Source organism: Prionailurus bengalensis, chromosome A2 (genome assembly GCF_016509475.1).
Source record: "Prionailurus bengalensis isolate Pbe53 chromosome A2, Fcat_Pben_1.1_paternal_pri, whole genome shotgun sequence".
NCBI classification, from domain to species: domain Eukaryota; kingdom Metazoa; phylum Chordata; class Mammalia; order Carnivora; family Felidae; genus Prionailurus; species Prionailurus bengalensis.
Window position 1 is genome coordinate 59,350,200 of NC_057348.1, and position 13,150 is coordinate 59,363,349.

At 47.0% G+C, this 13,150-nt stretch overlaps 1 protein-coding gene across 4 annotated transcripts in view; it reads left to right on the forward strand.

Moving 5' to 3' along the window:
• ZXDC (ZXD family zinc finger C) overlaps window positions 1-13,150 on the forward strand; it is a 37,784-nt gene that overhangs the window by 13,211 nt on the left and 11,423 nt on the right. Inside the window, exons 6-8 of one of the 4 annotated variants that reach the window (XM_043588309.1) lie at window positions 576-766; window positions 2,424-2,486; window positions 3,145-3,229. In XM_043588309.1, the coding sequence (XP_043444244.1) occupies window positions 576-766; window positions 2,424-2,486; window positions 3,145-3,229 (339 nt within the window). Of the gene's footprint in view, window positions 1-575; window positions 1,265-2,423; window positions 2,487-3,144; window positions 3,230-13,150 lie in introns of all 4 variants that reach the window. The other 3 variants (XM_043588307.1, XM_043588310.1, XM_043588308.1) reach the window with 3 other exon arrangements.

Below are 13,150 nucleotides of genomic sequence, written 5' to 3' on the forward strand. Positions count from 1 at the left end.
TGATCCCAGAGCACTCCAGGCAGAACAGTTTTTATTCCCTCTGATCACCCTCCGATGACTCAAATTTGTTTTGGAGTGGTAGCTAGATTTTGATGAGACATGAGCTGACACAAGCTGATTCCAAAAATACCTCAGAGCCAGAGTTCAGCTTATGTTTGACTTCCGAAGATTTGTGTTCTGTGGAAGGTTTTACAGTCCTCTTGAGGGCAGTTCATGTTGCGTAGCAGAAAGAGCATTGGGTTTGAAGCCAGAAAGATGTGAATTCAAGTCTTGCCACTTCCTATTACCAGTTGATGTGACTTTGCGAAACATTACGTAGACTCTCAAGTTATTTCCGGTCGCAGAAATCCCTGTCGGTTTAAGGATTTGAGACAATGTATGTAAAAAGCCTGATAAGGTTATCAAGCAGTGCCTTTTTTTGGTGTGTGGCCACCCTCGATGCATCAAGCAGCAGGTGCAGGAAGTGTACGTGTTACCTTGATGGGTCACTTGCTAGCATGACATCCAAAGCGCAGACAGAACTTCATGATCTTCTAAAGGGCATACAACAACCAGAGTATTCGTTTCTCTTTCAGATCTCTTCCCTCAGCTTGGAGCTCCGAGTTCTCTTACACACAACAGTGAACTTGGCAGCCCAGGCCAAAGTGAGCTCAACAACATAGACCTGGCGGCCCTCTTCTCTGATGCACCTGGGGACGGTGGGAGTGCCGCGGGGGCCTCAGATGAGGCGCTGAACTCTGGAATCTTGACTATTGACGTTACTTCGGTGAGCTCCTCTCTTGGAGGGACCCTCCCTGCTAATAATAGTTCCTTGGGGTCCATGGACCCGCTGGTGTTGGTGGCCCACAGTGACATTCCTCCAAGCCTGGACGGCCCTCTCGTTCTTGGGACAGCAGCCACAGTTCTTCAGCAGAGCAGCTTCAGTATGGATGATGTGCAGACTGTAAGTGCAGGAGCCTTAGGCTGTCTGGTAGCGGTGCCTGTGAAGAACTTGAGTCAGGACCCACAGGCTTTGACCTCAGGAGGTAATTTAGCAGACAACACCACCACATTGACCTCTCCGAGCCCCCCACCAGGAAGCACCAGTGGCCCGGAGCTGCTGGCTCCAATCAAAGTGGAACCGGACTCACCTCCTGGCCCCGACACTGTCAGGCAGCAGGAACGGAGCCGAGGGGTGCCCCGGTCGGCGTTCTGCAGCCCTGCCGACAAGCACAGTCCTCAGAGAGACACGGGGCTCAGTGCGGGGACCGGCAGCTTCTATTTGGTATGAAGTGCTCTATTCAGTCACCACTGCGTAACTCGCTTCTCTTACACTCAGTCTTGAGGATGTTCTGGATTAATCGTTCATGTGCAGACATTTCTTACTGGTTTGCGAAAAGAGACGGAGCCCTGGACTACAAGTCTGGAAATCTGAATTCTGATCTTGAGTCTGGAACTGACTAGTTTTTATGACCTTGAGGAAATCACTTATCCTGTCTGAACCTTAAATTCTCATTTATTTCTAAAATGAGGGGGTTTGGCTAGATGATTTCTAAGGTCCTTTTGAGTTTTGTGATTCTGTGATGATGTGTTTCTTTTCTGGAAAAAAAAATGAGGTATTTCGTAACGTTGAAATGTCTTGCCTTTGTGCTTTCCATGGGATAAGAGGTCCTTAGACTTCCTAATGGCCAGAGGAAGAGGAATCATGACATCAGGTTTAATGGAAACTTTAAAACCATGTAAAAGAGAAAAAATTTTTTTAAATTAGAATTAACAAGAAAGCAAAGGAGTGGTTTGTGAGCTTCTGTTTCTGGAGGGTTATAAGAGGACCTCTCCAGTTGTGAGGCTCCACAGTTAATATACTTTTAATTATATTTATGTCAGTTAATACATTTAATATAACTTAATTTAAAATAATTTAATTAAAGATTCTTGGGGGAGAGTCTCTTTTTTTTTCCTCAGTCTCAGATGGGAATGATCAAATAGGTTTCTTTGTGGCATGGGTTAAATTTGGTGGTGATACTTCTGTTGTTCAAAACGTTAAATCCTATTTTACCATAGTTTAAAAAAAAAATTAAATCCTTTGAATTAGAATCCATTGTGAGGGATGTGGTAACCCATCTACCATGGAGCCTTTCAGTCTGAGAGAAGCACGGTCGGTCGTACCTTTTCTGACGGCTCTTGCTTGGCGGTGGCATGGCCATACTTGCTGGCCTTTGCCTAAGTGGCCACAGCAGTTGCTGAACCACCAGGTGACTGGGCCAGGAGGGGAGATGGCCAAGGCTCAGCGATCAGTGGGGAGGCCAGGCCTGTGTAGAGGGCCTTGGTGCCTTGGGAAATAGGAGATCCTTGGTACCACGGTATCTCCGGAGCTGTAACTGTGGGTGGAGGCAGGAGAAGCCGCCATGACCTTGATCCTGACTCCTTGTTCATTTTCTCGCTAGCTGTGTGACGTTGGGCTGCCTCGATTCTCTGAGCACAGATGGTGTGTGGTGAATGGGTTACAGGTATGCCACGAGCTGATGAGGGCTGTTCTTTTTCTTCTTGTAGTGATAAGTATTAAACTCTTTTTCGTATCAACACATTCACAAACTTATAGAAGCGAAGTCCCATTTGAATACTGTTTGGCCCCCTCAGTAAACTTCCTGAATTTGGTAATGTAGTTACTGTTTTGGTGTATATAACTTTTGAGTCAGGCCTCACCACCAGAGCGGCTTCTGTAGTGGGGATATGAAATAGGACCTCCCTAGGTCTGCCGTACCAGTATCGTGTGGCATGTTCTGGAAAATGTTGAGAAGTGCTGCAGCTAATTAATCTTGAACCACCGAGGGAAGCTGGTTATTTGTTTCGGACAGCAGAGAAGTATGTAACTCCTTTTATAACAGTTTCTGTGTAAAATATTTTAATATGTTTTAGACTTTGGAGGAATAAACTTTGCTTCTCTGGATAATAAAATCATGTATATTGTTCCACCTCTCGTTCTGTTTAGTTGTCACCGTAATTGGATGTAGCATTTGATTCTCGGTGAACCTTTGCTGGAGATCCTCAGAGATTATCGGACTCTACTCTGTTCAGGAGGCAGACTTAGTACATTTCCATAGTTCCCTTACTACCCTTCTTTTGCCATTTGGAACAAGTGACTGACACACTTTTCTTTGGTCCCAGGAAAGTGGGGGCTCAGCAAGAACTGATTCCCGAGCCATTCAACTAGCCAAGAAAAAAAAGCAGAAAGGAGCTGGGAGCATCGCAGGTGAGGCTGTGTGTGCTGGGGGAGTGAGGGCTCTGAGTCACCCTGGGCCTTAATGAGAAGAAACACACGGAATAGGCGTTTCTGTGTTCTTTGTGTTACTTTTACGTTCAAAATGCCCTTTATGTGAACTCCAGAAGATACCGCAAAATTTCCAGCATCCGTCTGGAGACGTCTTGCTGACCTGAAAAGGCTGTGCGAAAGTTAGCGGTTGCAGACGCCAGTGTCTGTTGCCTAGTAGGCCACTAAGGTAAAGAACAGCCAGGCCAAGGGTCAGAAGAGCAGAGGTGGGAACCTGCTGCCAGATGGCGACTGGCCCCTGACCATGGCATTGGGAACAGCCTGGGGACGGGGCTGCTGCTGTCCCAGGAGCAGGGTTTTGCGGAGCCGGCCCTTGGGTGGCATGTGGCATTGTGGATGCGTAGTTCAGCGTTATGTTAAAATCTTGTAATTTTAAAACGTCAGCAACTTTGTCGAATTTTTAAAAAACACTTGAGTGGACCAGACAAGACCTGTTAATTTGTGGCCTCGTGCATCTGTCTGTTGTCCGTCTAGAGAATGGAATGGCGGGATGCCGTGCATGAAGAAACTGGAAAATCCTTCTGTAAAGGAAACAGCGACGACTTCTAGTACCGTTTTTCGAGTGTTTCATGTGTCTCTTTGTCTAAAATTTATTTGAAGAATATCAAAGAGTATGTACGGTTAGCAGTACAGTTTGTATCTTTCTTAATATCATGGCTTCTTTAAAATCACTCCCTATTTCCTGTTAATCCGTTTTCTTAAAGCAGATAGTACCCTACAGTGAATGTTGTTCGTGGCCCTGTTCCCTGTGACTGGGGAAGGGTTACCTCCACAGCAGTCACACAGTGTCCCCATGGCACTTGTAGAGATAATAGAAAAAAGTATGTGGTGGTAGAGGACGTCCATAGAGTGGAAGAATCTAGCACCTGCTAGGCAGAGTCAGTGAAGGGAAGCAGATGCCTCTGTTTAACCCTATCGGTAACCTCCACTTGAAGGACAAAGGACACTGAACATTCAGGTGTATGGTACATGTTACATTGACTGCGTTGCTTTTGGGTGGCATCTGTGGAGGTACTTTTATTTTTAATTGTTTTTATCTGTAGAGGTTTTACTTATTTTTAATTTTTTATATAGTTCCACATTATCTTTTAAACAATGACACTTAAAAAGCAAACCCATATGATGTTATCACTTCTTTAAAAATTAACAGTATTTCCTTAATATTTTGCAAGTGTTCAAATTTTCAGTTGTCTCAAACGTTGTAAATGATTTTTATAGCTATTTGCTTGAATCGCATTCCAAGTAAGCCTCATATTACTATTGGTTGATATGTTTCTTAATGTTCTTTGTCATCTGTAGGTTTCTCCCTCCATTTTTGTCCCGTGTGCTTGTGGGAGAATCTGGGTGGTTTGTCCTGCGGAGTTGGCCAGTCTAGATTTGGCTGGTTGCACCACTGTGCTGGAGATTAACCGGTTCCTCTGTCTTCTGTGGTTCCTATAAATCAGTGATCCCATCTAGAGGCTGGATCTAATTGAGCTTTGATCCAGTGGGTCAGTTGTTGGTGGGTGGCGTAACTCCCTTGCAAGCGATTAGGTGTTCTTCCTTCTGGAGGTCCCAGACCTCTGGTGGGCAGTCTGTCCTGTTTGCAGACAGTGCTGACTTCTCCCATTGTGTGACAAAGTATTGCCAACCAGGGGAGCTCACCTGGGCCTTCATATCCACACGTTGATCGTGTCTCGATTGCACAGATGGGTGCCTGTCCATGTGGCTGACAGTCTCCAGCCCCTCTGAAGATTGAGCTGACTCTGCGACCTGAGACCTCCACCATAAATCACGTCCGTACACTGTCTGAAGTGCCTGAGGGCTCCCAGGTAGACACACTTACCAGGCTGGACCTTCCAGGGACCTTGCGATTTCTTTTCAGGATCGAGAGGCAAAGGCCAGACTTGTCCTTGGGCAAGGTTAATCTGCTCCTGTCCTCATGCAAATATCCTGTTTCTCCTTAAGCCTCCCCTCATTCAGCACTTAAGGGTGGACTTTGTTACTGTGGTGTTCTAGTGGTGATTTTCTTTCTCCCTCATCCCTGTACTTCTCTAAGGGAAAGTGGTCTCTTCTCCCTCATTTATGTTTTGGTTACATTAGTGTGGACTCAGAGGTGTTTATTATCCTTTAGGTTATTGTGAGGAGTACTGGACGATAATCAGTATTATCAGTATTTATTTGCTGCTCAGATTGCTCCAGCTCTGGCTCCTGGCAGCTCTTTCAGTTGGATTCTTGTGCCCGCCCTTCCTTCCTTTTCTTTCTTTCTTTCTTTCTTTCTTTCTTTCTTTCTTTCTTTCTTTCTTTCTTTCTTTCTTTCTTTCTTTCTCTCATCTTTATTTTTGAGAGAGCGAGACAGAGACACTGTGATCTTTATTTATTTTTGAGGGGGGCAGAGAGAGGGAGGCACAGAATCCAAAGTAGGCTCCAGGCTCCAAGCTGTCAGCACAGAGCCCGACCAGGGCTTGAATCCACGAACTGCAAGTTCATGACCTGAGCCGAAGTCGGACGCTTAACCCACTCAGGTGCCCCAGGATTCTTGTGCTGTTTCAACATGCCCTGTTTTTTTTTTTTTTTCAGGGGCATTTCCCTAACTTGTGGCACCGTCTTGTATTTTCCCTGCCCCAGCCCAGTTTTCAGCCACTTCTCCTTTTATTGGAAAATGGTTTCAGAAAGCAAGGTCAGGGCACTCTTTGTGGTTGTTGCTCATTGCTACCTGGGTGTCATTGTGCCTAGGCCTTCCCAGCAGACAGGGCCAGGGAATATCTTCATGTATGTTAACCTGTGCTGGCTGAGGTTTGGACTTGGAATATTTTACCTTTTAAATGGTAATAAGGTACATCTGTTCTATATTTCTTAACATGCCTAGTTAATATGTCAGTGCTTCTCAGTTAAATATATTCCTGTGAGTTCATGTCAGATGTTAGCCACTAAATAATTGTTTGGCACCAGATTTAGAGGGGGAAATGTGGGTTTGGGAGTTTTTTGGCTTTCAGGATTCAATGATTATTGTGTAATAAGTCTAAGAGATGTGGGGCGCCTGGGTGGCTCAGTCGGTTGGGCGTCCAACTTCGGCTTAGGTCATGATCTCATGGTCCGTGAGTTCGAGCCCTCTGTCAGGCTCTGTGCTGACAGCTCAGAGCTTAGAATCTGTGTCAGATTCTGTGTCTCCCTCTCTCTCTGCCCCTCCTCTGCTCGTGCTCTCTGTCTCTCAAAAATAAATAAAGAAACAAAAAAATAAGTCTAAGAGAAGTTGCAGGGAAACAGGACTCAGTGGAGTTAAGCCATTTAAACACCGTTGGGGGTCATTGTTGTCAGTGTAGTTAAGTGCAGAGTGTGCGTATTGATTCTTAGAAAATGTGCAATCTGAATGATTGGAAAAATAAGGTATAGGGTCTGAAATTCAAGACTATTCCCATTGGGTTGCTGTTGTGTACAGAAAGTAAAATTGCGCCATTTTCTGTATCTTTAGTATTGTGGCCACCTGCCAAATATAAAAATATAAAAAGTAAAGAGAAACTTTCATTCTTGAAGCTGATAGCAAAACAAACTTTTTTTTTAATGCAACCAACATCAGGACTACTAATGGATGTGTGTTTTTCTGGTCTCTGAGGTTGGGGAAAGGAAAGAATGTATAGCACTTAACGGAAGAGGCAGTAAACAGCAAAACCGTGTCTGTGGCAGTAAAAATGTAAATGCACGTGACTGCCCTAACTTTTTTTTGGCAAGAGTCAAAAGGCGAAAATCTCTATCACGGGTTGTCTAGAGGTGGCACACCCTGGATGGGAATATTTAGGAAGCTTAAAATTAAGACCGGATAAAACAATCACAAAGCAGGGGTTAATCATAAATATCAGAAGCGTAGAATTCAAAGCAACTGGGGCAGAGAAGACTTTCCCTTTTGTTGGCTGCTGTTCACGTATGTAATCAACAGCAAGACTAAGATTTATAACATTTTTGTGAATATTTATATATGAATATAACAGTTATATGAATAACCATTATGTGAATATTTATATGAAACTTATAATACCAAATAAGATAAAGTAAAAAGTGGTGGAAATCTAGAACTGGGTAAATGAAAACCTACCAATATTGGAAATGGGTAATTTAGCTCATTATTTGCAAATTAAGCATAAAACAATACACATATGAAAGATACTTACAATGGGGTTAATAAAGTTGATTTTGTAGGTCCTACTCCATAACCATGGGATATTTATCAGAATTAAACTGAACAAATTAGGAAAGCCGTAAAGTCTTTAGGGGAAAGAACCTAATTTGGTAGTACATGTTTTTAACCATAGTGTGGTAGAATAGAAAGTAAAAATTACTTGGAAAACAAAAGAAAACTTAATAAACTCTTTGGTTTAAAGACATGTAAGTAACTGCTTATAACATAAACGTGTAATTATGAGAAGTGTTCGATGTGGCTAGTTAGGAAATACAGTGGAGAAAATACCACATTCACAGTAACAAAAATTCCGGAGCAACCAGGGGGAAATTTTGTGAGTGGGTAGGACATAAAGGAGGAGGAAGAGAAGAAGACAACAAAACTTGACTCAGAGAAAAGATGATGTTCTCAAATGTGGTGACTCCTTCCTGCTGATACACGTCCTTCCTGCCTGTCATGTAGGGACAGGTAAATAACATGGGCATCACTGCTTGCATTCTGATGTGGGAGTTGGGGGTGGGGGTGGAGTTGAGGGGAGTTTTGGATAAACAAAAACAGTAACTCAAACGGTAAATGTGAATAAAACAAGGAAAGGGGTCTGTGTTGGTTTGCAGTTTTCAAATAGGGTAGACAGAGGCCTCAACAGAGGAGGAGACCCTTGATGGAGGGGAGGAAGGGAAATAGCCGTGTGGGTAGATGTGGGCAAAGGGACAGCCCCTGCCAGCCTGAGGCTGGAGGGTGCTCTCAGTGGAAAGGCCTCTGTTGTCAGAGTGAGGAGGCTCACTTTATGGAAGTGATCAGAGAGCAGGTAGGAGGCCAGGCTGCTTGGGGCTGTGCTGGAACTGTGGCTTTTGCTCACAGTCAGATGGGGAAACATGAAGACATAATTAGAAAAGTGACACCTTTTTATTTATTTATTAAAAATCATTTTTTTAAATGTTTATATTTGAGATAGAGACAGAGTGTGAACGGGGAGGGGCAGAGAGAGAGGGAGACACAGAATCTGAAGTAAGCTCCAGGCTCGGAGCTGTCAGCACAGAGCCCGATGAGGGCCTCGAACCCACAAACTGTGAAATCATGACCTGAGCTGAAGTCAGATGCTTAACCCATTGAGCCACCCAGGTGCCTTCTGAAAGTGACATATTTTTAAAAGGATCATTCCAGCTGCTCTTTTGAAAGTAAACCCTAAGGTCAAGGGTCAAGGAGAGCAGGTAGGGGTTCCTTGCTGTCCCCAGCAGGGCAGATGGTGGCTGCTGGCAGGAAGAAGTGGGTAAATGCTGGAGCTGTCTTGATGGAGCCATCCAGATTTGCTAACAGCACTGGAGTGCTCAAGAGAAAGCCACCTTTACAGCAGTCAGGCGGACACTTCCTGCAGGCTTTAACACAATTCTATTTGAAATTCTGCGGAGATTTCAGAGCACTTATGTAGGAACCTAGGGGCAGAGGTTCCTGAGGACACGTGGGACACTGACCTGGAGGATGTGCCCTCTGCCTGGGGATGCCTCACAAGCTGCAGCCATGAAAACCGCGGTGGAGCCGTGGCCTTAGGCCAGGACACAGAGGGACGCACGTTGATAAACAGGCCTGTGGCCGTTCTTATTTGTGCGCGTCAATATGGTTCTTCCAATTATGGCAAACGAGTGACGGCCTTTTGGGAAGAAACACTAAGGTTCCGTGCAGGATAAAGAACGAAGATGAGGGCTTTAAGGAATTTGAAAGGCATGGAAAGCTGTTCGGATAGCCAGTGCCTACTTTGTTCTCAGCTGTGTGCTTTCTGTGGTTCAGCTCGTGTTTGATCTTCACGGTAGCTCTCTAAGGTGACACTTCTCAGCAGCCGGCCTCATGCCTGGGCCTCCACGCCGCTCTCCCTGGGGAGCACACTCCTCATGGGACACAGATGCCCAGAGCAGAGCAGAGGCACAGGCCTTGGAGATCCGCGGATGCGGAAAGGTTTTGAATGAACAGACACAGCATGAAATAATAAGAAAGATGAAAGCATCCTTAGGAAAAGGGGTAGGGGACCTGAGCAAGTGCTGTGCAGAAGGCGGCTGACACGAGGAGGCGTCCCCTTCGTCATCAGAGGGGTGTGCTCGGTACTCAGAGGCGAGGACACCCAGAGCCCACACGGGGGCGCGAGGAACGCGTTCCCGGGCTGTGCTGGGGAGAGCCTCACTGGGGATGCAGTGTGACATTTCTGGACGGTCATTTGATGCTGTTTTCGAGAGCCAAAAGATCTGCGTAACGTTCAATCATGAAATAACTATTTTGGGACTTTTCTCAGGGAAGTATCCAGGGATCTACGTAAGGGCCCACATGTCAGCTGCTGCTCAGTGTGGAGCTGTGTACTACTAAATATTTATAGCTTATAATTATAACGCCAGCAAAGCACACGTTGTGCATAGGTTTGGTAAGTCCGTGTTTGTAAGAAAAGCCGAGTGTGTCGTTGACAGACATATTTTGTGCATGTATTTGCATAGAAACACAAATGGTAGAGCAAACAAATATCCTTGCATGGATAGTGGTTTTTCTTGAGTGTTAAGATTATGGGTTTTTAAATCATTTTCACCATTTTTATTTTTTGTACTTGAAAATACATTAAATATGTAATTAATAAATATCGACCCCCAGTTTAAGTCGTGGGAAGTGGAACAGCTATTCTGCCAGGATGGAGCACACCAGTGGAGGCTTTGCGGGGGGGGAGGGGGGGTTCACACCTGGGGCACTTGGGCGAGCTCCCCAGCCGCTTTACCTGTAAACCGGTAAAGACATGGAGTCTGGAACTGGTCTCCCTTCCCAGAAGGGGGTGACGGAAGCAGTAAGCAACAGATGAGGGCCTGGCAGCACGGGGTGGGGCCCTCTGCGGCTCCTTCAGCACAGCCAGCTCGTCCCACATTGGAAGATGGGCTTGCGGGTGGACGGCCAGGTGAGATGCTGTGCTTGCTGCCACTGGTCAGTCTGTGCCACTGGAATGTTTGATTAATTGGGTTGGATTGAGCTCTGAAATTAAGTCAAAAACCTGTTTTTTAAAATACATGTACACACAATCCCCCCCCCCCCACATTAAACACATTAAAGCAAAAATCTTTAGGCATCGGAGTCACTAGGCTCCTTCCATTTCTTCCCGCGCTGCCATGCTGAGAGTAGGAGAGCCACACTAAGGGAAGACGGGAGAAAGGCCCCAGCGAGGGCTGGCCGTTAACTGAGGACATGCCTCAGTTACAGCCTGTTTTCTAGAAGAGAATTCTGGGAACATTCACGCAGACACTGGACCTGCAAGAGTGGATTATGAACTTGAGCGTCATGAAGGCCCCCGGCAGGGTGGATGGGGAGTCTGGACTGCGGCTGGAGTAAACGCTCCCTGGTGGTGTGGGAGAATGTGTGTCAGGATCACTTGGGGCTGTTTTACACCCCATAGGCTCCATGTAGGCGCCCAGGGTGGCCGGCGTGGCCCGTGATGGGGGAGCAAAGTGGATTGCAGGCGGGGGGGGGGGGTATGGGGAGGGAGGCCACCTGGTCTTGTCCTTAGGATGATTTTGCTCCAGCTGTCCATGGTAGTACCCTCTGCACCGCTGACCTTCACCTACCTAGGGTTAGACCGTGCAGGTTAGCGTAAGCACAGCGTGTTTGAGCAGCTCTTCGGAGAGGGAGCCTCCTGGCAGTACAGTTGTGGGCAGGGGCTGCACCCATCCCTTGGGGCCCAGGTTCCGTTTGCTTCCTGGACTAGAGCGATGGTTTGAAGAGCTGGTATGGCCGGAGATCTGAAGCAGATAAAGGGGCTTGGGGGCAGCGGACTTCCTGTGGTGGAGATGGTGGTGGTGGTGGTGGTGGTGGTGGTGGTGGTGGTGGTGGAGAAATGTGACCCCTGTCCCCGAATAGGCTGGGAGTTGAGGTGTCCTGCACCCGGCGGTGAGCTGGTGATGAGGCTCTTCTCAGTCCTGGTTGTACAGGCCTGCCCTCTACTGACTAGCTGCTGTCCCTTGTTTTGTTTCTGTTACCTTTACAGAGCGTGCCCTGTGCTGTTCCCTCCCCTTCTGTCTCCTTGGTAGACGCCTGCTCCCCCTGCAGGTCCTCCCACCTTGCTGTCAAGTGAGCATGGAAGTCTGACCCTGGCAGCCTGCCGAAAGCCCTCTCTGGCAGGTTCCTGATCCTTGTGAGGAGGGGCCTTCGTGCAGCATAGAAGATGTGATTGGCTTTGCCACACTTTGGAGAGCTGTGCTGTATCCATGCCGCCATGTACGGTGACTCGTGACAGCGCTAAGTGGCTAGGGATCGGAGCACCACCGTGGGGGTCAGGGATGGGGTTGAGGTCTGTTCCTCTGGTTGCAGTGGCTTTGGGCAGGTGTCTGACCCCTCGGCTGCAGCCTCCTCTTCTGTTGTGAGGGACAGTACGGGACCTGCCTCTCCAGGTGGTTGTGTGGATTACCCGTGAGGATTCTTACGGTAAAGGATTCTAAGTAAAACACTTAGCCCAGTGCTGATTAGAGGACCCAGTGGTTAGTTCAGTAGCATGTATGTCTTGCTCATCACAGCATGTGCTTCTGTACATTCATTTAGTTTTTATTGGAGCAAAATAAGGAAAACAGTGGCAGGACTTCGTGTGTATGTGGCTCCAGTATGCTGGCTTTTGGATGGAGTTCAGCGGGCAGGGGTGGGAGCCAGGCCCTGGGAGCCAAGGCCAGATGTGTGTGGTCTGGTGGTCCTGAACTCTGGATGGTACATGGAGGCGTATTCTGTCCCCAAATCCTGCCCCTGTTTCTCTGTCACCCAGGGAGCTCCTGGACAGCCTTTTCATGTGAACCATTAGAGTCCTCCTTTCCAGCTTGCCAGTTTGACCTTCACGACCTCAGGACTATCTTTCCTAGACTCCTAGCCTAGGTTGGCCAGCAGGAGCATTGGCAGGGGATTAGGTGGAGGGAGGAAGGAGGAACCGGGACCTTGCTTACGCTCTGCTTTGGTAGGAGTTTTATGACAATGGCTGTGTTTCCCCCACGGTCCCAGTTCTTGCTGGGCAGCCCTTGACCCTGATATCGTTCTGGCTCCTGGGCACTGTCCCTCTTCTGGATTCTGAGGTGGTGGTGCCTACCTGCTGTGCCAACTTAGGTGGTTGCTCGTTAGTGTGCTATCACTGGTGTACCCCATCGTCTGCGTGGAATCCCTCTGGGTGTTTTACCTAGAGTGTTCCTGGGGCCCTGATGGGCCCCTGACTAATCCTCTATGGGCAGTTTCATAAGGGCTATGATGACTGCATTATGGCTGCTAGATTATCCCAAACCTTTTTCGAGATCTCTTGGTACTGGCCCTCTCAGTATTTCCAGGGTATGCTCTACTGCTTCATCATTGCATTCTGATTGTAGCTTCATCTGTAGGTCCCTGGAAAACATACGTATGTGTGTTTAGGACACAGGCAGCAATCGTAAGCTTCATGGTGAGGATTGCCGTTACAGCCCAGTACCTAATGAAGTAAAGATCCAGGCAGTATTTGAAAGAATGGTAAACCATGAACAGATAGCTAATCACCGGCCACGTTTCAAATAAGAGGCATTCAGTTAGCATACCCCAGAGCTATGCCTGACCGAGGCGTAATAGTTCATCAAAGCTCATATACCCAACATTGTTCTGATGTACTGCTCACAGCAACCCTATGAGATGTAAGCGCTGATGCTCCACTTTCTGGATGAAGAAGCTGAGGC